Raw genomic sequence first — 26,219 nt, 5'->3', positions numbered from 1 at the left:
AGAGGGGAAGTGAAGTGAGTGGAGCAGGGCAGTCAGCCACCAAGAGACATGAAGCCATGGGAGAAGAAAAGATGGGGACGCCTGGGTGGCTCAACGGTTTAGCGCCTGTCTTTGGCCCAGGGTGCAGTCCTGGAGTCCCAAGATCGAGTCCCACATCGGGCTCCCTGCATGGAGCCTGCTTCTCCCTCTGCCTGTGTCTCTGCCTCTCTCTCTCTCTCTCTCTATGTCTATCATGAATAAATAAATAAAAATCTTAAAAAAAAAAAAAAGGAAAGATGAAGAGGAAATGGAAAGACAGCAGAAAAAGAAAAATATATATTTAATAAAAAATCTTAAATAAGTCTCCCTGTCCATGACTATGACTGAACATACTTCTAACTCGGTTTTAGAGAAGCCTTTTGAACACTAAGACCTAATCTAGAAATGTTAAAAGGATTAAAAAAAGAAAGTTAAAAAGAAAAAAAAAAGGATGACTAATTTAGGAATAAAAAATTTAAAAAAGAAATCTAGCATGATTGAGAGTTAAGAGGGGTCCACTCGAGTCTCTCCTTCCAAAGGAGTGTTACTACCTGACTAGCGTTTCTTATGGACGCGTCAGAATGGAACTTGAATTCTGTCTATAGGTTTGCTGGTTACAGTGAGGACTTACAAACCACTCTGGCGTGTATACATCCCTCTGATTCAAACCACCTTATCTAGTGCTACTGATAACAAGGAATGGCCATTTGATTTTATGCTTTACTTTGCAAGAGAACTTCTGTTGTGCAGGAAATCTTTTTGGTATCAAATGTCACACCAGCTTGTTTAGACGTAACTCTGCTAATTGTCAACATCTGAAAGGCAGAGGTCAAGTATCTCTGAAGAATATGTCATGTCAGAAATGTGGGTTTGACTCAAGCCCATGGAAGCTGTTTCAGTCTCCCTCCGAGCTCCTGCTTGGTGCCTTTACTTCCCCCCAGATCTCTGCGCCCAGCCTGGGTCGATGGTGCTGCTCTACAGGGAACCGAGCTGGGTGCAAAGTTCCACTTCCCTCACAATCTCTACCCCTATCGAGAAACTGTTCTCTGACACAAGAGGACAGGCTGTGAGAGGCTTACCAGCCCTCTTGCCTGAAACTACCACTCTTTGGAATTTCTGTTTTTCTCACATTGACGCTGGATACAATGCCTAGTGATCAGGGGGCTCTGGTGAACCCACAGGGAGATTCTGTTCCTGACGGCAGCCACCCTCTCAGTGAATCAGACCCTTCTGCTGGGTGCTCCAGAAGGGAGAGGGTGAGACAGGCAGCTTAGAGGAGGAGGTGGGGAACCCAGGGGGTCCATCTGGAATAGTGGGCCTCCTGGGAACACGGCCAGAAGAAAGTCTGCAGAAGCACCACTCCATCCTTGTCCTCTTCTCAGGACTGGGACCCTAGCGGCTCCTCTTGCACCGGGTGTGTGGCCTTCCGGGCCCTCGGCCCCCATCTCTCACACCCCCTCACCTCCCTCAGCCCTGAGCATTTCCCAACTCTGCCATCTACATACACTTTCTGATATTTCCCCGTCACTTCTTACACTCTCAAACACAAGAATTTATGATGCCTAACAATTTGCCAATAAAACCTTATGACAGTGCCTACACAGGCAATGCCATCCACATGGGCCAGGGTATGCTACTGCCCACCAGCTACGTCAATTCACCCACGTGATTACACTCATCTTTCTGCTGGAAAGCAAGGCACACGGGGGTGGGGGAGGTGGGGGGCTTTTCTACATTCTTTATGCAGAATCCTTGAAGTGTTTTGCATTTGATGCATTGAGCTGATTCATACAGTGGCCTTCTTCCAAATGCTAAGGGCAGGAGAGCACAAAGAGAACTTTATACCTATATCAGTTAAAATTCCAGGCTTGGGAACCCAAATCCATGGTAGCAACGAGCCTTATAAAATTAGGGTTCAGGGAACCCTGGGTGGCGCAGCGGTTTAGCGCCTGCCTTTGGCCCGGGGCGCGATCCTGGAGACCCGGGATCGAATCTCACGTCGGGCTCCCAGTGCATGGAGCCTGCTTCTCCTTCTGCCTGTGTCTCTGCCTCTCTCTCTCTCTCTCTCTCTCTCTCTCTGTGTGACTATCATAAATAAATAAAAATTAAAAAAAAATAAAATAAAATTAGGGTTCAGGACATGGGCAGCTTTGGGCTTGAATTCTGGCAGAATTACATACAAGCTGTGTGACCTTGGGAGAAGTTACTTAATCTCACTGAGCTGCTTCCTTGTAGGACAACATGATGTCCAAGGCTCTGTCCAGACCCAAACTTCATTGACTCTTACCTAGAGTGGGCTGCAAAAATATTCTATTTAAAAGAAAAAGCAATTCTCCTATTTAAAAGAAAAAAAATACAGTTTTCTAAGGAGATACAGCTTTATGGATTAAAAAAGAACAACTGAATGAACAATACACTACTAGTAATACTGCGATCACAATTACTATAGTAATGGTACTCAGCCTGGTGTACTGATTTTCATTCCTCTCCTCATTCTCTTGTCTGAGCTACATCAGCAGAGCGAAGTCCCTTATGGTTATTATAGTGATTATTTAATATTTAAAGGGACTCATCATTCTGAAAAATTAGAAGCAAATCAAGACCATGTTTACATCGGCCAAATTTACACAGAGAGGCATTTGCCGCCACACATTGCTCTGCTCACATTCCAAGCGATCCACCCAAATACAAACACGGTAGGCATATTTTTCCCCCCACCCAAAAGGTTTTTGTCACCTGGTTTTGAAATAGAACAAACGTCTATAAGAATCGTGATTAGAGGAGGGCCTTGTGGGAAGTTTGGGAAGATGAATGTTTTTAAATACTTTTATTCTTTCTTGTGCACAGAGGAAATACTTAAGGTGGAACAATGGCTATCATTTCAGTGTCACCTGAGCACTGTCCAGGACCTGGGCAGAAAATCCCCAGGGCAGAGCTACCTCCCTGTGGGGAGCCTGGTGGAGAGACCCTCTGACTTACTTGTCAGCTAATGAGGTGGCATCCCTGGGACTCTAAGGATCAGCACCCAGCAAAAGCAAGGATGGCAGGAAAGCAGGACAGCAGGAGTGACCCCAGCATGAGTACAGGCCCCGGAGCAGTCACCCGCCCTTTCATAGAGCCCTAGATTTACACACTACCAGATACCTCATTACCCTACAGCCAGGCAAAATAGGAGCTAGCTTCCCATGTCTTCCGGATCCCAGACATGAGCCCTCAGCCTAGTACTCAGAGCATCTTGCTCACAGCTGGGGAGCTCTAGGTTTGCTCCTCCAACACCTTTTCTTTGCGGTCCTCTTGCCACACAGTGCGCGGCCGCGCAGGCAGAGCCAGGCTGCCAGCCTGCAAGCCCCGGTTCCTTGTAGGACTACCGTGCGTGGGCGGGAGAAGCCTGTGCAATTCTGCAAAGGGCCGGAGGCCGGGGCCTGGGGCAGGGGCGTCGTACCGGGGCAGCGAGCTGTACTGGCGCTGGGCCTGCTGGAAGCCGTCGCGCTCCTCCTGTCGCTGGCGCTGCATCTGCACCTCCACCGACACCGAGTGCCTGCCGCTCTGCGCTGCTGCCCGGGAGCTCGGCTGCAGGAGGGAATGCAAACTGGTTAGCAAGAGAGGAGTTATGGCTATCGCGGGGCCGCTCAACACATTTCCATCTATTTTTTTTTTTAAGATTTATTTATTCATTCATACATTCATTCATTCATCTGTGACACACACAGAGAGGCAGAGACATGGGCAGAGGGAGAAGCAGGCTCCATCTCAGGAGCCCAATGAGGAACTCGATCCTAGGACCCCGGGATCACGACCTGAACCGAAGGCAGATGCTCAACCACTGAGCCACCCAGGCGACCCCCTAATTTTTATTCTTAAGGATGGACTTAGAAACATGTTATGTAATTTTTCAAAAGTCAATGGCAATTTTCTCAAGTGTGAGAAAAGAGGCATCTATTTGCTCTTATCAGCCCCAAATAGTCAAGCACCTTAAATTGTGATTATGGCTTTAGAATGGTCCAAAACTGAGAGACAACTCTTGCCAGTCTTCCTGATGAGGTCTGGCAAATACCAACATGAGAGACCAGTCTGCATCCCTTGTGTATCCGGCAAACATCGGGAAGCCAGGCTGCTCAGGAGACCAGGAGTAATGTAGACAAGCCAATAAAAATTTATTACAATAATTCACAGAAGTGGGCAGGTTCTTGAGAATTGGCTGTGCTGGTGAATTTTTCAGCAGTTACATATTTTAGTCTAGCAACAGACTTACAATATAGCTGATTCCCCTTTTGTTAAAGGATGACAGTTAAATTTTGAACCGGGACTGGTTGACACTAGGCCCAGCTAGCCACAGACAGCTCTCCTCTGCCCACAGATGGTGGGAACGGCAAACCTCATCGAAAGAATAAACCCCAAAGCTAAGAACTACTTGAATGGGCTATGAGATAACCCATTTTACCTCAGTTATTAGAAAAAGGCATTTTTACCCGGGTTAATTATATTCTATAGAGCAACTTCACTCCTTCTGGCTAAACACATTGGCTGGCGGGTCATCTACTGATTGTTGCCTCTCAGCAAAATCAGATACTGGTTGTATATATTGTGCTGTGCAGACCAAGCCCATGTGGATGTTTCAGCTTCTCACTGACAGTTTTTGGCTTACCTTCTAGATCTGCCCTTTAAAAATCAAAGTAGCTCTGCTCAAAATAGACAACGAGATGCCTCTAACTTTACAAAGCACCCGAAAATGGTTTATCCTAGCATTGGTGGCATTCACTAAGTAACCTACTTTGGCACTTGCAGACCTCTGCTCCCCTTTGTGTTATACAATACTGTGTAATAGGCATATTCTGAGTGAAGAATGTCTCTTAAAAACAAGCTATCAATTTTCTCTGAGAGCTGAAAACCAATGGCAGACTTTGACTCCACACTAATTTCCTAAAATAACAGAGTCTTCGCATTCATTTGGAGGGCTGGAAGATAACATGCAGGCTTGTTACTTAAGGAGTGGCTCCTCTGGTTGGCTTTTGTGTGAACAGAAAGAAAGCATCATCTATTGTCCTCTTTCTGCCTGGCCAGCATTATCTTATTTGTTGGTAAGCAATCAGAAGGCAATGTACAGGACAGAGATTTCCAAGCATATGGGCATAGTCAGCGAGCATATTAAAAATATCCCGATACAAAAATAATGTGTGAAGAGATTAGGCTTTACAATACCCTAGTCTCTACTAGTGGATGTTTATAACCACACTCACTGGAACAAATGTGTGTTCTGAGACCCGCTCCACAACACCGTTCAAATAACACATCAGCGATGCCTTCAGCAAGGAAAACACTTTGCAGAGTGAGTTCTGCTTATGCAAACAAAGCATCAACCAATTGTTCATCAACTATATTAAAGAAGATGGACATTTTCTTTCATTACGCTTGGTGAGGCTGGCCAGAAAGAGAACTGAGTGGTTGGTTCTATTGTTCATGGTGAGGCATGGGAAGCTTGAGAGAAGCTACTGGACAAAGGGAAAGCAAAGCAAGAAAATACTACACAATTGCCTTTATGCCCTCAAAAGGACCATGTTTCCCTTGCGTTTTCACTCCGTGTAAGCTATATACATGTGTCAAGCAGTTTTGAAAGATCTGGCATTCTGCAGTAGGATTTAGTAACCAGCTTTTTAAGCTCATGCTGTTCTGTGACACACTGCTTGTGGAGATGTGAAAAGAAAACGCAAGGTCTTGTAGAAATTTCAGGTGTATTTTTAAGTTGTTTCTCCCAGAGGCCTGAAATTTTGATTCTGACAGAAAAGAAAAGAAAAGAAAAAAAAAGATGTTGAAAGGCTTTTGTTTCCTCAAGTGTGTGGTTTCCGACACTGTTCACCTCAAACCTTATCAAGTGGCAAGCATCAAGTTGGATCTTGATGAACTCCAATAATAAAATTATCATTACACAGGATCTGAAAACTTAATATGAATGAATGAGTTTAGTATCAGCAAACTGACATGTCATACTGGTTTGCCCACTATGAGGAAATATAAACCTTAGCCTTACCATGAATATTTCATGCCATTTCTCTTTTCAAAGCATGCAAATGGGTAGGTTAGAATCACTCTTATCTTTAAGATGAAACGTTTCTGAGCCACAGAATTCCAGGAAGATTGTATATGTGAGCAGTCCGGAGCAACAATTAGCTACAGCAAGCAACTAACTAACAACAACTAACAGCTTGTTAAGCAACAACTAGCTAAATTCATCATGGCAGGTTTCATACTTAGCCCAAATCATAAATAACCTAATTCATGATTTCAACAACAGTCACATAAACATGTAAATTGGGGGAACAGTAGTATAATAGACAATCCTGACTGGGGTTCCCATCTCTGTGGCCAAAGTAGAATAACGTGTCTGGAGATCAAAATCACAAAAATAAAGAAATGAAGAAAGGCAATTTGTAACTCCAGAGAGAAGTGCAGGTTTCAAATAAAACAGCATGAACAACCACAACAAAGTAACATGTGTACAGGGAGACACACAGGTAAATTACAGTTGTAATAATTCTGGAGATTCCCCAGCCAATAAGGCAGTAGCTCTGTTCTTTGAGAGTGCAAATTACAAATAACCTGGCCTTGTTTGTGATGAAACTTGTGACAAGCAATGACCTTTCAAGTAAAAAAGTTGCCAAGGTTGCCAAGGCCATATTAATGTAGAGGTTGTAAATAGAAACAAATACATAGTTATCTGTTACATAGTACACTGGAGGGCCCTGATACATGAATCTCTTCATGGCTTATGTTTAATACCACAAGTGAAAACCATGCATGTGACTTTTATAAGTGAGCTATAAAGTGCTGGTCTTTATCATGACCACAGAGAGATACTATGTATACTACACAAACAACTATATAAAGTTTGGAAGAGCTACACAATTCACTGTCACTTACTAGTGTAAAACAAAATACTAAAAATATCTTCTACATAGTGTTTTCATTAAATTAAGTCATTAAGCATTCTTCTCCAGTTAAACAAACTCATTCTTCTTTTTCCAAATTAAAAATAAACAATAAAAAATAAAAACACATAACCAAAACTGTTAACAATTAATAAAGAACAAAATAAATATGTACCATACAAAGTTACAGTACCAGTTAGAATAGGCAAAACTGTAAGACTTTTAGAGCTTAATATACAACTGCATGTGTCACATGTGAAATAAAATTCATTACTGTTTTATAACATTTATAGAGAATAATTTTTAAATACCCTGATTTTTTTCACATAAAGAAAGTAGCATATAAGCATATGTGTGTATGCACCTGTATATGTTCACATATACACACGTATGTGCTATTCTTATAAATAATATGTTTTTTAAGGAGAGAGAGGGAGAGGGAAAGAGGGGGGTTGGGAGGACATAGGTAGAGGGGGAGAGAGAATCTTAAGCAGGCTGCATACCTAGCACAGAGCCTCAATCTCACAACCCTGAGATTCCTGACAGGAGCTGAAATAAGAGTTGGGTGCTTAACTGACTGAGCCATCCGGGTGCCCTTATAGATGATAGTTTTGAGTGAGTTTTCTATTTAAATCATGAATGATAAAAATTTTCAAATTTTCCCATACGTTCAAAGGGCACATGTTGAAAACAAAAATAAGATACAAGAAGTCTGTCTGCTTCAGGGGAAGAGCTATGGTGAACATGATGACCACGATGACTAAAAGAACATACCGCCCACCTGAGATCTGGAGTCTCCATTTCAGCAATACAAATGTGCTGTAGCCCTAAAATAAATCCCACATGCTGATAAAAATGGTAATTTACAGATTTGGTAAAGGGTAGGAAGAACTGTTATACCACTGAATCATATAAAAAGTGTAAAACATTTACTCTGTTTAAAAGTGGCAAATGCTAATATTGGTACTTATTTCCTGGTAGCAGACTCATTTAAAACTTTTAATCAACACAAAGTTAACTTTTATCTATTGATCCTGCCTTCGCAGCCCTCCACCCCTTCCCCATCACACAAGATATTTTTACAACTATTGATCGACCTCTGGTGGGTTCTGAATGTTAAAAAGCTTAATTGCTACTAATGATGTGAGTAATGCTCGAAAAATCTGCAGAGCATGCCAGTTTTCCTTATAAAGTTTTTATAAATTCATGTTTGATTTTTACACATGGTTTATCTCCATCTCCTCTTTCCTAACCAGTGTTTGGAGCTATTTCCCCCTGCTAAAACAGCAAGCATGTTGAAAATAAAGGGTAGCCCTACAGAACAAGCCAGCTCTCTAGTGTCACGTGCTAACAATGACCAAAAGCAGCTTCACTTGTTTCTACCACCTGAGGCCTCCGTGGGTAGCATGGGCCAGGCGTCATGGAGCCTTTGGCTGGGGTCATGGGTCATGGGCAAGGGGCCACAAAAAAGGGATCTACTTTGTAGCAGCACCGAGGCTTTGGCCATGAGTAAAGGGGCTCCCTGTGCTGCAGGAATGGCTTTCTCCAGGTTGATTTCCCAGGGAGCTGATTTCCATCCTTTCTGAACTGCAAGGCTATTAACCAAGACAGTATTTCTTGAGTCAAGGCATGGAGCCCCATATAAGGAAATCACAGCAGACCCTTGAAGTCTTAAAAAGGATGAAAACAAAAACAAAAACATCACTTTCTCAATTCCCCAGGTACAGGGAAGGCAATCTAGGCATGCAGGGTGGATGTGTACTACAGACTGGCTCTCCAATTAAAGCAGACAAAGCCCTAAAATGGGAAGACGGGCCATTAAAAGTCCAGGATAGAAAAATGGAGAAAAGGACAGATTTTTGTTGTTGTTGTTGTTGTTTAAAGACAGACAGGAAGAAAGCTTGGGGGAAAAGAGGGTATTCACATCGTAGAGGATCAATTTTCCATCTGAAGGACTAAACTACTTTCCAGTCACTACCAACCCAGGATGGAAAGGATTTAGCAATGTAGCTATTATAGGCTCCATTATCCCATCTATCAACCGCCTCAGCCAGCAAGCCTCCTTGTGGGCAACACTCAGGTATCTGCAAAGTTTTAACAGTGTACTATACTTATGTCTGAAGCCTGCAATTTAATTCTTTTAAAAGCAACACTAGGTCCTGTCCATATCTGAGCTCTGTGATAATAACCCTAACCTCAGCTACTGTTCCATTATCTTAAGAAAGAATTAGAACAACTTGCTGCTTTATTTATGTTGCACCTGGCACTACACAGGTAAGAAGTTGCTTTTTCTCCTTCTTCTTCCTCTTCTTCTCTTACCCAACTTGGGAGAGAATGCACTTCAATTATAGAGCTAAGGAAATTTTCTGGGACTCTGCTCATCTAAAGACCTTTTGTGCCACAAATCAGCTCCCCCCAGGCCCAAAGATTATTTTGAACAAAAGCCCAGGAACAGGTGCATTCCACACTGCTAGAGTTTAGGGAGAACATTTTGAAAATGGATGAATTTAAAAGGGCTACTTGGATGAATTTCTGCAGCATCGCTCTCTGTATGTAATTGGCTTGGATCTTTTTCTATATGATACATCTGGTTGTACTTTGTGTGTGGCATTTCCAACCAGCATGACAATTTCAACTGCTATGGACTAAGATGGACACACAGTTTGAAGATGAATTTGTAGTTCCTTAAAACTGATTACAAACCATTCCAATGGGTGAGATCATGGTCTCATCCTTTCCAAACACAGTGACTTTTCAAGGTCAGAGTACATACAGAAAAAGAAAAAAGAATCTAAGACACTCAAAGCTCATTTTGTAAAACACATAATAAAAACCATAGACCCAGCAACATTTTGAACAAGTGAGCAGCTCTTAAGGCAACATTGAGAATTGGTATGAAAATTAATACACTAAGTAGAATTACAGTCACTTTAAGCTCATTCATATGAGTAGAGTCACAGCAAGATCTCAGCTGTTTGAAAAGAAAAAGAAAAGGTCAACATCTGACCCACAATTTAGAAAATTATTCCATTCCTAAAGTAATCAGCTTGTCATCTAAATAATTCCCTCCTCATTCATTCCTGTAGATTACAGGAAACGGTAATACATGCCAAGTGGTTGGTATAAAGTTGCTTCAGCATTTTGATATACAATAACTTGGTCTATGACCTTCAGCAGGTGAGTTTCTGGATATATAAGATTTTCTCAAACTTTTTTTCCTAACATGATTGTATTAAGTAGATAATATCGAAATGTATGCCAACATATTCCCCACTTCCATTAATAAAAAAAACAAAAACCTTATAAAGGAACCAAAATAAATATCAAATCATTTCCACATCTCCCCATGAAAAACATCTACAGCTAAGTAGGAAATGCTCATTTAGCTTCATACAAACTTGGACATTTTGCAAGTAGATACAATGTCACCAACCAGAAAAAGTCCAATCAATCTTAGTTCCTAAATATGTTTCTCTCTTTCCTAAAGTTATATATTTAAAATATATTCCAACTTCAGTGAGGTGTTCTTTCTTTTCTTTTTCTTTTTTTGAGTATGGAATGCTTCATGCATTTGCACATCATCCTTGCACAGGGGCCATGCTGATCTTCTCTGTATAGTTCCAATTTCAGTACATGTGCAGCCCAGTAAGCACTAAATCTTCTTTCAAGCCTTTCCTAACTACCCACACGGATTTGGCCATGGCTCTTCTGTGCTTAATACTCCATGCACACCTGTATCATAAACTGTACAACATATTCTTTTCCTTTGGATGGGTTCAACTGTAGAGTTCTAAGGGTAGTCTTTCTTTCCTGTCATTGTTCTCCAGAACCAAACACAATGACTAAACATAGTAATAAACACTCAATAAATTTGATCAATTAAATAATTAATTAAACAGTAATGTTACCAATACGCTGGTTTGAAATTTATATTCCCAAGTAAAGGAAAGTAGGATTCTGCTACTCCTCATGGTATGGTATGGGGACTGAGAAACCCATGCAGGGTCTTGTAGATTAGAACTCTGTGTTTGAGAACCATTTTCATATATGGTTAGTTTTCTCTTTCAGGTGGCCACTGTACTCTTTCCTCTTTTCAGCCTTTCTGCGCAAATATAGATAGCTAAGGATGTTTACCACACATCAAAAAGAATCCTGCTTCAAATCAATCAACATGATACATTACATCAATAAGAGAAAGAATAAAAACCATGTGATCATTTCAATAGTTGCCGAAAAAAACATCTGACAAAGTACAACATCCACTCATGATAAAAACCCTCAACAAAGTGGGCCTAAAGGGAATATACCTCAACATAATAGAGGCCATCTATGGAAAAACCCCCAGTGAATGTCATACTCAATGGGATAACCGAGAGATTTTCGCCGAAGGTCAGGAACAAGATGGGAATGTCCACTCCCACCACTTTTATTTTGCATAGTGCAGAAGTCCTAGCCTCAGCAATCAGACAACAAAAAGAAAAAAAGGCACCCCAAATGGTAAGAAAGAAATAAAACTTTCACTATTTCCAGGTGACATGATACTATATATAGAAAACCTAAAAGACTCCACCAAAAAACTATGAGAACTGATAAATGTGTTCATTAAAGTCACAAGATACAAAATCAATGTATAGAGAAATCTGTTGCATTTCTATACACTAATAATAAAGCAGTAGAAAGAGAAAATAAGAGAACAATCTCATTTACAATTGCACTGAAACAATAAAATATTCAGGAATAGGTTTAATTAACCAAAGAGGTGAAAGAGCTGTATTCTAATACTATAAAAAGTTGATGAAAGAAATTAAAGAAGACACAAAGAAATGTAAAGACATTCGATGCAGAACAAACATTGTTAAAAGGTATATACTACCCAAAGCAATCTACACGTTTAGTGTAATCCCTATAAAATACCAACAGCATTTTTCATAGAACTAGAGCAAACAATCCTAAAATCTGTATGGAATCACAAAAGACCCCAAGTAGCCAAAGAAACCTTGAAAAAGAAAAGCAGAACTAAAGGTATCACAATGCCAGACATCAACATATATTACAAAGCTGTAAAGATCAAGACAGTATGGTACTGGCACAAAAGTAGACAGAAGATGGATCGAATAGAAAACCCAGAAATGAATTCACTATTATGTGGTCAATTAATCCTCACTGAAACAGGAAAGAGTACCCAGTGGGAAAAACACAGTCTCTTCAACAAATGGTATTGTTAAACTGAACAGCCACATGCAGAAGAATGAAACTGGACCCCTTTCGTACACCATACACAAAAATAAACTCAAAATGGATTAATAGACCCTAAAGTAAGACCTGAAACCATAAAAATCCTACAGGCATAATACAGGCAGTAATTCTCTGACATTGGCCATAGCAACATATTTCTAGATATGTCTCCTGAGGCAAGTGAAATAAAAGCAAAAATAAACAATTAGAACTATAAAAACTATTTATCAAAATAAAAAGCTCCTGCACCGCAAAGGAAATAATGAACAAAACTAAAAGGCAGCCTACTGAATGGGTGAAGATATTTGCAAATGATACATCCCCCCAAAAAGGGTTAGTATCAAAAGATATATAAAGAACTGACATAACTCAATACTGAAAAAACAAATGATCCAATTAATGGGTGTAAGACATGAACAGACATTTGTCCAAAGAAGATATCCAGACACATGAAAAGATGCTCAACATTACTCATCATCAGGGAAATGCAAATCAAAACTACAATGAGGTATCACCTCACACCTGTCAGAATGGCTAAAATTAACAACACAGGAAGTAACAGGTGATGTCAAGGATGCAGAGAAAAGGGAACACTCATGCACTGTAGAAGGAAATGTAAACTAGTGCAGCCACTCTGAAAAATAGCATGGAGGTTCCTCAAAAAGTTAAAAACAGAACTACTTTACGATCCACTAATTGCATTACTGAGTATTTACCCAAAGAATACGAGGACACTAATTCAAAGGGATACATGCACCCCTATGTTTACTGTGGCATTATTTACAATACCTAATTATGGAAGCAGCCCAAGTGTTTGCTGATAGATGAATGGATAAAGAAGATGTAGGATACACACAATGGAATATTATTCAGCCATCAGAAGGAATGAAATCTTGCCATTTGCAATGACATAGGTGTATAATGCTAAGGGAAATCAGAGAAAGATAAATACCATATTTTCACTCATATGTGGAATTTAAGAAACTAAACAAACGAGCAAAGGAAAAGAGAGAGAGAAAAACCAAGAAACACTCTTAACTATAGAGAACAAACTGATGGTTACAAAGAGGAGGTGGGTGGCGGATGGGTGAAATAGGTGATGGGGACTAAGGAGGGCACCTGTTGTGATGAGCAACTGGTGCTTTATGGAAGTGTTGAATTACTATATTGTACACCTGAAACTAATGTAACACTATGTGAACTAGACTGGAATTAAAAGAAAAGAATCCTGCTTTAGGAAACCTGGTAGAAAGAGACTGAGTCAATTCTGTCAAACAATATAAATAGATTAACATAATTCTGTCACATTGCTACCTCGGAATGACTCAATTTACTTGATCATCTAAAAAATAAATGTCTTAGAAAAACAATACCATTAATAGTGTTGGAGAAACACAATTAGAGATTTTCTTAGATGCTATATCTGCCGAACTTGTTTTATAACCTCCCAAAGTTAGGCTAGGATTGGTTTCATGACGAGTTTTGACTCTTGGATGTTGGTCTCATGTTGCCGAGTGCCTGCTCTAAGGCTCCACCTTTCTCGCTTGAGCAGAGGTAAAGCCCTTCAAATTAGCACCTCTTCTCCCATTTTTCCTTCTTCTCCTTTCTCAAAATTATCTCCCCCAGACTCCAGTTTGATCAACAAACCCCACGGTCAAAATGTTTATAGGTTTCCAGCCTTGTCTAGAGTATTGAGGGTGCTGGATTTTAGGACCATAAAGGACCTCAGGGACAACTTAAGCTCTAGTTTGGTGCTCCTCCAAGTTGAACAGGCTTCAGAATGACTTCTCCAGGGCTTGTCAAAATACAGATCCCTGGGCCTACAGAGGGTCAGATCCAGTCAGACCAAGGCAAGGACCAAGAATGTGCAATTAGTACAAGCTCCCAAGTGACACTCAAGGCGCTAGTCCGTGCACCATACTTGGAGAAGTTTTGCTTGTATCTGCTTTACTTTATGCACTCAGCTTCTTCTTAAATTTTCGTTTTAAATTATTTATTTATTTATTTATTTATTTATTTATTCATTCATTCATTCATTCATTCATTCATATGAGAGAGAGAAAGAGGAAGAGACACGGGTGGTGGGAAGCAGGCTCCCCACAGGAGAGCCGATGTGGGACTCGATCCTGGACCCAGGGATCACGCCCTGGGTCAAAGGCCAACGTTCAACCGCTGAGCCACCCAGGCATCCCCTCTTGAATTTTCATCTTAACAGAGGATTTAATAACTGACACTCAACCATCTACTCTAATTCTCTTGGTTTACAACATGAGAAAACAGGCCTGAAGAGCCAGGTCACCTGGCCAGAGGGCCTGTGCTCTGTCCTAATACCACCTCTCTTCAAACTTCCAATTTACCTTTGAAGCCTCCACCTACATTTCTACCTTTATCTCTCCCTCCCTACAAAATAACCAACTTCTCAATTCTGGGTCAGTTGGGTACATAACCTTTCCCAGATAAATCAGGATTTTTTTTTCACCCTAAGCTTTCTCTAACACTACTCTTCCTTTTAGCCCCACTTTGCTAAATACCTAGTGTAATTATAATCCCAACACTTTGAACTGAACTCCTTAACCATTTGAGCCCTAATCTCTCATCTACTTCAGGAACTCACATGGATGGCATACTTTGACCTCAAATCATCCAGAACTGTCCTACACCCAAGATCCTAGACTCTAAAACATATATTGTTTTGACCACAGCCTTCTAGGCTTTCTAACCCCAAATCACCAAGCCTTCTTGCATCCTCCCAGGCAACGGGGTAATGCTTCCTTGAGCTGTACTCAGCACACTATCCAGCCTGGGTGATGCTCCACTAGCATCTTCCCCAGGCCTCCAGAGTGCCTTCCCTGACTTTCTGTTGTGTCTGTCTTGCCAATCCCCATCATCAATTTTTTGAATTAATCAAAATACTTTTCTTCTATTTCCAGTCCTCTAAGCATTGTTGGCTATGGTCACAGTCCCATGTTGACCAGACTTACCAATACTCTCAGCTAGAACTTCCTACCTCAAACAGCTTGTATATTCATCTCTAATTGACTCTCAAGTTTCCAAAGAGATTCTTCAAAATTCCCGTCATCTTGGATGCCCTCAAATCTACACCAATGCCTCCAATTCCCAGAAGTGCCATCATTTCCAAGGCAAAACACAAAAAGGAGAGCACAAGTCTGAGGCAGAAGAGGATTAGAGTGCCACACTGCAGAATCTGGACTCCCTTGTGGGCATTGAGAAGACATTCAAAGTTCTGCTTTAGAAAAATCACCGTGATGGCTGCAGAACAGGGGTATGGGCTGAGGAACCAGCAGGACTCAACAAACACACAAAGGGAATGAGGGAGAATATTCAAGAATTGCTAAATACTGTACTTTTTGTGTGATAGATATACAATAGACATGTGTTGAACTAATTTATTCTGGCTCCAGTTCTAAGAAAAATGTATATAGAAAAATATTTACTAAACTTAAAAATAAAAAGTGCACAGTTGAGAGCAGAATCCTTTGCTATGTCTTGTCATAAGGCAAATGAGACTGATTATGCAATGGACAGATGGTGCAACAAGATATAAAATGAAATTAGCAATGATGAAACCCAGATGGAAATGAAGGAAAGGTCAATATGTTAAAGGTCAAAGGAATTTGGCTCCATCTTGTCTTGTTTCATAAAGGACGAAGGTCAGAGCTTAGTGGCTCTTTCTGCAGGCGAGTTGTCAGACTCTGCTGTGCTGCAGAACCAAATACTCACCCAGGGCTGTTCAAAGCTATAGGTACGGCGCCGATCTTCTACATCTTCATCCTGTTTTGCTTGCTGAAATTCTTGCCGTAGACGCTGTATCCGATCATGGTTGCTAGGAGTTGATCTGTTGCTAAAAGAGAGAAGGGGCAACAATGAACACCCTTCAGAGATACAATCTGTGAATCGCAGTTGCTAGGGAAAGAAATGGCAGCTTGCTGTGGAATGACACTGTTTAAGAGGCAGTGAACTTATAAAACAATATCTGGGCATTTAAAATGTTTTCATTTTGTTCTTATGATTAAGACTTATTAAAGTTATTATAGACAGACATTCAAGAGGGCAAGCAGTATTTTTAGACATTCCTGTATTATGCAGTATTTTAAAAGCCTCATTTCCTTTCTGTAATCTGGCAAGGTGCTGGCAGCAAAAATTTTTTGGAAAGGACATTGTATTAAAAGTCAGAAATACCAGGGTCCTGTCCTAGCTCTTCCACCTTCTTAGACCAAGGTACTTAATACCTCTGAGTTATGGGGTTCTTTATATATATGAAGTAGACATGAAAATCATTTCTGCTCTAAGTATCATAGTTGCAGCAATCAAGATAATAACATTCAATACAGCTTTACAAACGTGCAGTATTCTTTTCATAATGCCACCATATGAAGTTCTTCTTTAGGAGTTATCAGAGATCTATACACAAAATGCAGTTCTCACAGCATAAATGAAGAGCATTTTAAAAATAACTTTGTGGGACACCTGGGTGGCTCAGTGGTTGAGCATCTGCCTTTGGCTCAGGGCGTGATACCAGTCCCAGGGATCGAGTCCCACATTGGGCTCCTGCAGGGAGCCTGCTTCTTCTCCCTCTGTCTGTGTCTTTCCCTCTCTCTCTGTGTCTCTCAAGAATAAATAAATAAAATCCTAAATACATACATACATACATAAAACAAACTTTGGGTGGTAGTCTGGTTTCACCAGTTAGTTGATAACGTTGCCTTCTTTTTTATAGCATTAAATTTTATTTAATTATCACAAAAAGCTTATAAGGTAGGTACAGATGGTAGTATTTCTCTTTCTCTCTCTCATTCTCTCTCTCTCTCTCTCTCTCACACACACACACACACACATACAAATGTAGAAACTGACATTCAAAGAAGATAAACGTGACTTGTTTGAAGTCTGCCAGCTGGTCAATGGGGAGGTGAGACTGGAATCCAGATTTTTCTGGTGTCTAGTCCAGCCCTGGTTTCACCGTGCCATGTTGTATCACTTAGTAAAACACATATTAGACTCCAAAGCCCCTGCTTTATAAAATCATACAGATTTTAAAAACAGTATTTTGCAAGAGGCTCCTGGGTGGCTTAGTGGTTGAGCATCGGCCTTTGGCTCAGGGCGTGGGCCTGGAATTGAGTCCCACATTGAGCTCCCCTTGAGGAGCCTGCTTCTCTCTCTGCCTATGTCTCTGCCTCTCTCTCTCTCATGTCTTTCATGAATATAAAATCTACTTTAAAAAAAAAAAAAAAAGAATAGCATCTTGCAAGAGTTGTAGTGACGGCCAAGGTTAAAACAGTCTTAAATCTCACGGCATTTCTGGTCTATGCCATCCCCTGAAGATGAAGGCATGTCCTATCAGGAGAGCTATTCAAGCACATTAGGTACTTGCTGTCTCCCCAACAAAACATCAAACTCCTTGAGGACAAGGATTGAGCTTTATACTTATCACATATACCCTCCAAGCTGCTAGTAGAAAGGAGAGCAGTAAGCTATTAGCAGACTGGGTCTCTTCATTGAAAACATGTTGCCCTGGTTATCAGTTTGAATCTGAGCTCTTCTGGCTGCACACGCCACTGGGCACTGTAACTTGTGAGGGATAGCTTGGAAAGAGAAATTCTGTCATAGTAGAGCATATAAAATTCTCAAATTAATATATCTTCATACAATTCCATGTGTTTTGAGGAATTCCAAAGGTTAAAAATCTCAAATTAAAAATATTTGTATATAGGACAATATTAACATCTTCTAAGAATATAAGATAGTCTTTCATCATTTAATCTACTGAGTAAATCCCTATCACTTTTATGTTTCTATTAATTTCATTAGAGCTTCTGGAACATTCTATGAATATTCTCAATTTGATTATTTTCCTAGTCAATAAAAGCCTGTTTTTCCTTTTTGCTTCTGACAGATATTTTGAACTGATTGCCCTGAGAACATTAAAGGTTAATGGGACTGTAAAATGTTCTACTTGACAAGACTTCAGTCCACATTTGGATACATCTTAAAACTTCCCTTCCATACTCTTGAGCTGAGCAGGTTGCTATTCCCATTGGCTTTTTTTTTTTTTAAGATTTTATTTATTTATTCTTGAGACACACAGAGAGAGAGATAGAGAGATAGAGAGAGAGAGAGAGAGAGAGGCAGAGACCCAGGCAGAGGGAGAAGCAGGCTCTATAAAGGGAGCCCAATGTGGGACTCGATCCCAGGACTCCAGGATCATGCCCTGGGCTGAAGGCAGGTTTTATTTTTATTTTATTTTATTTTATTTTATTTTATTTTATTTTATTTTATTTTATTTTATTTTATTTTATTTTATTTTATTTATTTATATTTGTTTGTTTGTTTGTTTGTTTATTTATTTATTTATTTATTTATTTATTTTTGAAGGCAGGTTTTAAATCGCTGAGCCACCCAGGGATCCCCTCCCACTGGCTTTTAAGGAACATACACAGCATCTTATATTCTTGAACACATAAATTATTTTCAATAATGGTGGCCCAATGTAACACCTAACCTCTGGAACCCCTTGCTCTCCATGTGAAACTGTGATAATGTAGGTATGAAGATAGTTCCTGAGATATGGAAGTGAACATTCATTAATCTCACTGCTGTTTCTCCAACTGTAACTTTTTTGTTCCTGGAATATTTCTTCATAGCTTTTAATAGGAGGATTGTAGGAGGTTTGACTGACAAAGTATTTTACAGGTCTAACTAGAAATATTTCCCTATTATTTTCACATAGCATAGACAGTTTTAACTCTATAATTATTAGGTTCATGAAGTCTAAACCACTGGTGAAAACTGATCTCTTACTATTTGTGGTGAATTGAGAGTACAAATCTCCCAACACGGGAAGTTGACCCAGTGTCCTTAATTTTAAATTCTGGTGACCTCAATGTTTTTCACAGTATAAGCCAAGTTCTGGAGGTCACTTCTGCCCTTATTTCAAATCTCAGCAGCTGGTTGAGACATTGTTTCACTCTCTTTTCCTTTGCTTCCTTTCTTCCTCTGCTCTAGAGAATGGCAACCCACTTGCCCAAGACTAGCAAAGCCACACAGAATTGAAATTGAAAAACAGGCTGCAATGTTTTTCATGATTGATGATGACTTCCAAAGACTGGAAGACCATCAAGCATCCTTGGGGGACAACAGTTGGCAGTCTGAAGGTGAAATCCTGGCTTCAAGAATGAAACCCTTGCAACTGCTTGTTCTGTTTCTCAGGCCAGTCTATAACAGGCCAATAATTCACATTTGGACTTCTAAAGTTCTTGGTTAGCTCTTCTGCCAAGAAAGCCAAAGGAAATTTTAAATATTCATTAGCATTAGTGGCTAATCCCTAAACATCCCAATCAACTTATATTTCGGTTTGTTGCCAACTTAAAGTTGCTCATTATTTTGTCTGTGTGTGCAAGGAATGTGATAGATACCATGAGTCAATCAGATGGGTGAGAGAGACAGTACAACTCTTAATGACAAGCCAGGAAATCATAATTTCTACAGAAAGCAAGGACGCAGAGGGCAATTATAGAGATTTTATTAAAATAAAGAATCTACACAGACAGACATAAGACAATTTCACTCTAACACTAATGCAGACTTCCCTTACGCTTTTTTTTTTTTTTTTTTTTAGTTTTAGTCTTTGGAACTGTCTTTTATACTTTTATATGTCTGTGTGTTGTATATGTATTTATACATTATATATATATGCATTATATATATATAAATTTTAAACTAAATGAAGAGGGTCAATTTTGGTTCAGTGATGATCTGGAAGTCTTTCTGACAGCATTAAAAATAAGATACATTGGATCACACACTATGAAGATTCCTAGTCTGGCATATAGAGTATAATCCTGAATTATATGGAACTCCCATCCATAATTACCATGGGGTTTGTACCCTTTCCTGTCAGAGGTAGATCACACAGAGTGATAGACTTTATAACCTTTAGGATGGACTGCTGCAATATGCTCTACATTGGTAGCTGAGCATACCAATTCATGCTAACTGTAGCATTGGCCCTATATGCAAGCAAGCACTGGAACCTGTCCTACACCTATACCGCACGGGCATGCTATCCAATCATCTCCTAAGATATAGTAAGTAAGAAAAGAAACATCCAAAGTCGTTCTCATGTGTGCAGGAGAATCATCCAGAGTGCTTTTTTAAACGCATGGATTGACTGAGCCTCACCTAGAGAGATTCTAATTCAGTCAGTTGTGTGCAGGTTCCAGAAATCTGTACGTACCTGAAAGCAATGCAGGTGCTATATGGACAATACTTAGAAAATAATTCAGCCTGCAAACTTCATAGTTGGGACAAATTCCAAAGCCTGTGGGCCAATTACCTAAAGACTGAAGGAAACTCAATGGCCCTGGAAGCATCATGTATATCCTGTGACAAACAGGAGTAATATGCTTGGTCTGGAAAGGGAGGGCCTTGCTTGGTTCCAGCAGATTATTGTTCTGAAGGGATGTGAGCCTGGTGTTGCCTTCTAATTTTTTTAGATAAGAGAAGTCAGAACTATAGTTTTCTCCTCTATTCCCTGAATTTTAAACGTTGGCTGACTATTTTTTTCAATCCTAGGTGGGACAAATAAAAAAATAAACAAAACCAAAACCAAAACCAAATATGTCTGTGGGCAGCCAACTTGCAACCTCTATTTTGTATTCTGCAGATGCTGCCTGTTTTATATGTTGCTTTTCTAGGCTATTTACTTCCACTGCACCAAGATAAGGCCAGTGATCCCCTAGTAACAGGCCCAAGAAACAAAAATATTTTTTAAAAAACACAACGAGGCAGTGTTCATATAGTCTTGCCTCTCCTACACTGTCTGCTCCTTCTGATCTAATGCTGGGTATACTGCCCTACAGGCGTGAGCTCTGAACTCTCTCTTCAGACCAGCATATGCTGAGAGAGAGGAGTTTGTGAGGTAACTGATTCTTTATGGACTAAAAATATCTAAACATTTGCATTCTTAATTATGCAAAACAAATCTGGAACACTGGAATAGAGGGAATAAGTTTAAGATCCAGAATCCAATGGAAGGGATGACAAACACTCATTTCTTTGAACAAGAAGGCACCATTTTGGTCTACATTTTCTTTCCCATAGAAGGAAGAAAACCATGAAAGGAGTAGGTAGGCAGAAAGGAAAAAATGAACTGTGGCAGGCTTTCCATGGTGCCTAGAATGGAGAATAATCTCATACAAGAGAAGATAAGAGGAGGCGGGGCAAGATGGAGGAAGAGTGGGGTCCCCAAGTCACCTGTCCCCACCAACTTACCTAGATAACTTTCAAATCATCCTGAAAACCTGCGAATTCAGTCTGAGATTTAAAGAGAGAACAGCTGGAATGCTACAGTCAGAAGAGATTGCGCTTCTATCAAGAACAACTTGTTTTTGGCCACTCTGCACTGAGCAAAATGACTAGAAGGAAAAATTCACCACAAAAGAAAGAATCAGAAACAGTCCTCTCTCCCACAGAGTTACAAAATTTGGATTACAAGTCAGTGTCAGAAAGCCAATTCAGAAGCACAATTCTAGAGAAGACAAGAAGGTAAATTCACTCGTATCTTTCTCTCTATAATATCCTCTCCTTTCCTTTCCATGTTCAGATTACACAGCACTGTTTTATAGAGATTATAATTTACATGTGCATGTGTTTCTTTTTCTTACACTCACGACTTCATCACAATCACTTCACACATATATGTTCTGCAAGTCACATCCCTGCGGTGGGGAAAACCGTTACCCAAATACTTGTAATGGACAGACCTGCCAGTGGCACCATGGTCCTGGCTTCCAGGTAGTCACACCTTTGTGCAACTCCCTGGCACTGAGTGTGGGCAGGCATGTGACTGGCTTCTACCAAGGAAATGGGGAAAAGGTCAGGGAATGGGTATGATCACATTTGTGATCATATAAGAATGCAGTGTCCATCTTGCAAGTACATATCTCTCTCCTCTGGCTTTGAAGAAGAAAGCTACCCTGAATCCTACAGCTGCAAAGAATAGAATGCTGTCAACAACTCCAGGAGCAGGGAATCAAACGTTTCTCTAGGGGAGCCTCCCAGTGAGAACGCTGTCTGGCTGACCCTTTGATTGTACTTGGATGAGACCCTGAATACAGGATTCAGCTGAGCCATTGCTGGTCCCCAGATCCATAGAAACTGACAAAAGGAGCTGTTAAGACTGTGTTAATTTGTGATGCAGCAATAGAACTAATACCCACTGATGCTGGCCTTTGGCGACATGTCTTAATTTGGCCCTTAGGATATTAGTGGATGTGATATAAACAGGGGTTTGAGATGTGATTGCACAGTGGGTTTGCTTTCTTGTGCTCCACTGCAACCAAAGATAACAAATAGACACTCTAAACCTCCTTCCCTTAAACACACACACCCGCACAAAGACACACACACACACACACACACTCACCACCACCACATCACCTTAGACAGTGTTGGTGAGGGTGGAGAGTGGAGGGATTGTATACTTATTAAATGAAATAAAGTGGCCTAGAAGTACAAAGACCTAAGCCCTGCCCGCAGCTGCAACCAAACAAATATTGCCTGTTGCAAAAACATATTGGTCAGAAGAGCAGAATACAAGAGAGGAATCATATTTTACGAATGATTTTTACCACTATCACTTATATGGTTAGTCACTTCAAAGTTCTAGTCTCTGAGAAAAATTGCACAAAGTAAATACTATTGCGAAGATGTCCCTGAAAGATGGTTATTGCCAGATCTTAACACAAGAAACCAATCAAATGTGCTTTCAACTGAGCACCAGTATATCCCCAAGAACACTCCATGGAAATCAACCCAATTGTGTAGGGTGACCTTTGGTCATTCTCCTGATCATCTCACCCAATACTTGCTCTGGCTTTGTGATCTCTGGAAATCAGTCCCCACAAGGCCAAACCAACCACATGTGAGTGTTTCCTCAGTGTATGGTGAAAACAGACCTGCCAACCAGGTCATTTGGTAAAGTTGAACTCAAGAGAACTCTAGTTTCTCTTCCTGATGACTTGACAGGATCTGACATAACTCACAAAGAGAGATTCCTGGTTAAAACTGATTTTACTTAGTTTGTCCAGAGTTTGGGACTTAACATATGTCCTTCAAATCCCCAATTTACAGAAGAACAGGTACACAGAGTAAAAATTTTGTTAACCACATCCACCTATATCCTCTCCCTTTCTGTTGTTGCTATATACCCATCAGCCTTAGCAATTTACTTGTTGGCCTAAGCACAAAATTCTATTCCAAATTCCACTGAATTTCACACCTGTACTTGGCATCCAATTACTGGAAATGCAAAAGGACATTATTCTTTTCCCAATTAAAAAAAAGACCCACAAAAGTCAATTTCCCAATTCTATCTGAGATCTTGGATATCATGCAAGTCCGCACTCGAAGCTTATTCCAGTTGATGTATTTCTAGCATTCCCTCAGGGACCCCACCCCGTGCGTGCACCAGAGGGGAAGCCCTAGATCTCTGCTGACTGTCAGCTTCTCTGCTTAAGGAACTTTCTTCACCCGTCAACACTTCAAAGTCCTACTGTCTCCTTGATTGTAGTCAAGACTTCCGAAACATCATTATGGTCTGCATCCCAGGGCACTGACAAAGCAAGGACACTGAGTTAAAGCTTCCAGGACAGCATTCATGATGCTCAAAGACCCAGTTTTCCTGAACTCCAGCTTTTCCCAGCCTTGATGCTGTCTGTAGGTAACTCGACCCTCACAGGAGGTCCTTGCATTTTGGCCCACTTATTTCAGGGAAATGTATCTCTTTTTTGACTTCCTTGGTCGTTTCACCCAAATGAAAAGACTAAAGATATGGGACGGGAGATAAACAACCTATCCTTCAAGGGTACTATTACTTTTCAAAATATTTTCACTGGAGAAAAATCAAAGCACCTCTCCCTTCCTTGTCTAATTACTACTTCTTGCATCCTGGAAAAGGAAAAACCTTTAGTCCCTTTATCTGTACCAATGGCAAGTCTAAAATTCAGCTATTTCATGGATGTCACTTAAAACAGACACCAGGCCTGGCGAAGGCAAAAAGTGACACTGGAGAAAACATATGTAGGGCAGACCTGTCACATAGCTTTAGAAACAGGCAGCCAGCAATGACCACAAGCGTCTCAGATCATTAAGCAATGTCTTACTGTGATGTCATGCACGGATGTACAGAGTTGTAATCATTTCAAAACAGACAGATTGTCAGCATGATAAAGTGGATACAAACAAGTTTTTGAACAGCGATGACTGCAGTGTAGGGGGAAGAAATGTCACTGAACTAATAGGGTTGCTAGCACGACTCCTAGGGGATGGCACCATTTAGAGACTCCAGGTACATGACATGCTTCTCACTGAGCTATTTCTCTGGGCTGATTAGCAATTCCATAAACTAGTCCTGATCTTGTAATCGCCAGACAAATAGTTATAATCTACAGATGTCAGAACTGAGTTCTTAATTGCTGTAAATTAGTGCACAAACACAGGTTTCTCATTAAACCTATTACACCCCGTATGTTAAAATGGAGCACTTGTCATGTGTTTTCTTTCTTGGCACTCAAATCAGGAGCATTCTGGGTAAGGCCCTAGGTACAAAGAAGCAGGGCGACACGGCTAGGGTGCCTGTGTGGCAGGTTCCTGTCCCTGAAGCTAGGATTTATTCCTGGCCTAAAAACCTTTCAATGGCCATGTATCTAAATTTTAATGATGAGCTACACTGTGCACCCATCTTTGCTTTCTGAAGACAGAAAATGTTGGGTCACCCCTCTGCGAAGGCTTTCGCTGCTCTCAGAGGAACCTAGTGTGCTTCCTCCCACGGCACTTGCCTTTGCCTCCTGTTACCTGGGCAGGTGAAAAAAACATCAGTTGCTAAATTAAAAAGGAAATGAGGAAGGAACAGGTTGACATGCTGTGGAAAAGTGTACCTGAATTTTCACATCAGATAAGCACTAGTCTTCTGGCTAAGAAGATCAGGGCTTTCTACCCTGGCTTTTGCTCTCCGGCTGGAAGATTTATGAGAAATGGGGGAAAGGCTGGGAGGGTTAAACCAAGAAATGTATCAATTACCAAACTACAAATAAAAATAGCTCCTCTGCACAAGCTTCATTAAGTTTTATCAGCAAGTATCTTGGGGTTTTACACTCAACCCACAGGTCATAAATTCACAGTAAATCCCCCATATGTTCACCAAACACCTGAATTCAATTTCTCTTCTGGTTGTGAAACAGGAATATGGCGCTCCAATTAATTATGCATGCAAAGTTAGTTTCTAACACGGGAGCTTTTTTTTTTTTTTCAATGCTGAAGGCTGTTTATAGCATCTGAAATTTGGGGATAGATGTTTCTTCAATGTTCACAATTTTATATTGCTGTGTAGGTATAAATTCTCTTTTCCTAGTTTGAACAGTGAAAAAAGTAAAGTTGGTAAATACTTTGTATAATTTTTACTTTGTATAATTTTTCTATAGATAATCTCAGACATTTGTGTGATGTGACGACAGTCTTTATATCTAAGGTTTTTAGACAAATATTGCTGTGGGTGTGTACAAATCACTTTGAATTATAGAGAAAGTCTAAAGCGAGGCTAAATGGCTATATTTATATGTGTCTATATGTATATGTGAAATTAGCTACTTAGGAAATATGTCATTTTCAGTTTATTTTCACAGTTTGGCTCATCACTTGTAATATGAAAAGAATTATGAGAAACTTATGCAAATCCCAAAGGCACTCACTTTCCTCAGCTGATAAAATTCATTTTCAGATTTTTGACACTCATGATTTGTTGTCCATTTCACACCAATTTCAGTATAATAAATCATAACAAATTAAAAACATACAGCTATGTTCTCTGGGTTAAAAAGGTAGTCACCAAAGCTGTTAATACCGCATTTGCTTCTGAAGTGATGAGTCCTAGGGAGGGTCACCTCTCTCCATCAGAAAGACTCAGGACTGGATCACATTCTGGGTCCCCGCATGGTCATTTGGTAATAGGGCTATTATTTTATAAGC

At 40.3% G+C, this 26,219-nt stretch overlaps 1 protein-coding gene and 1 non-coding gene across 24 annotated transcripts in view; both read right to left on the bottom strand.

The window, feature by feature from the left end:
* PARD3 (par-3 family cell polarity regulator) overlaps positions 1-26,219 on the bottom strand; it is a 650,509-nt gene that overhangs the window by 4,996 nt on the left and 619,294 nt on the right. For all 23 annotated transcript variants that reach the window (XM_038529690.1, XM_038529684.1, XM_038529679.1 and 20 more), the window contains 2 exons: positions 15,918-16,038; positions 3,461-3,588 (listed from right to left, as the gene is read on the bottom strand). In XM_038529690.1, coding sequence (XP_038385618.1) covers positions 3,461-3,588; positions 15,918-16,038 — 249 coding nt within the window. Of the gene's footprint in view, positions 1-3,460; positions 3,589-15,917; positions 16,039-26,219 lie in introns of those variants that run through there.
* LOC119870611 lies at positions 10,489-10,594 on the bottom strand. The gene has a single exon (XR_005356262.1). It is a non-coding gene; the product is annotated as a U6 spliceosomal RNA (small nuclear RNA).

The sequence above is a fragment of the Canis lupus genome, chromosome 2 (genome assembly GCF_011100685.1).
Source record: "Canis lupus familiaris isolate Mischka breed German Shepherd chromosome 2, alternate assembly UU_Cfam_GSD_1.0, whole genome shotgun sequence".
In the NCBI taxonomy this organism is placed as follows: Eukaryota; Metazoa; Chordata; class Mammalia; order Carnivora; family Canidae; genus Canis; species Canis lupus.
Note: the sequence above shows the minus strand (reverse complement) of the source record. Positions and strands in the feature narration are given on the sequence as shown.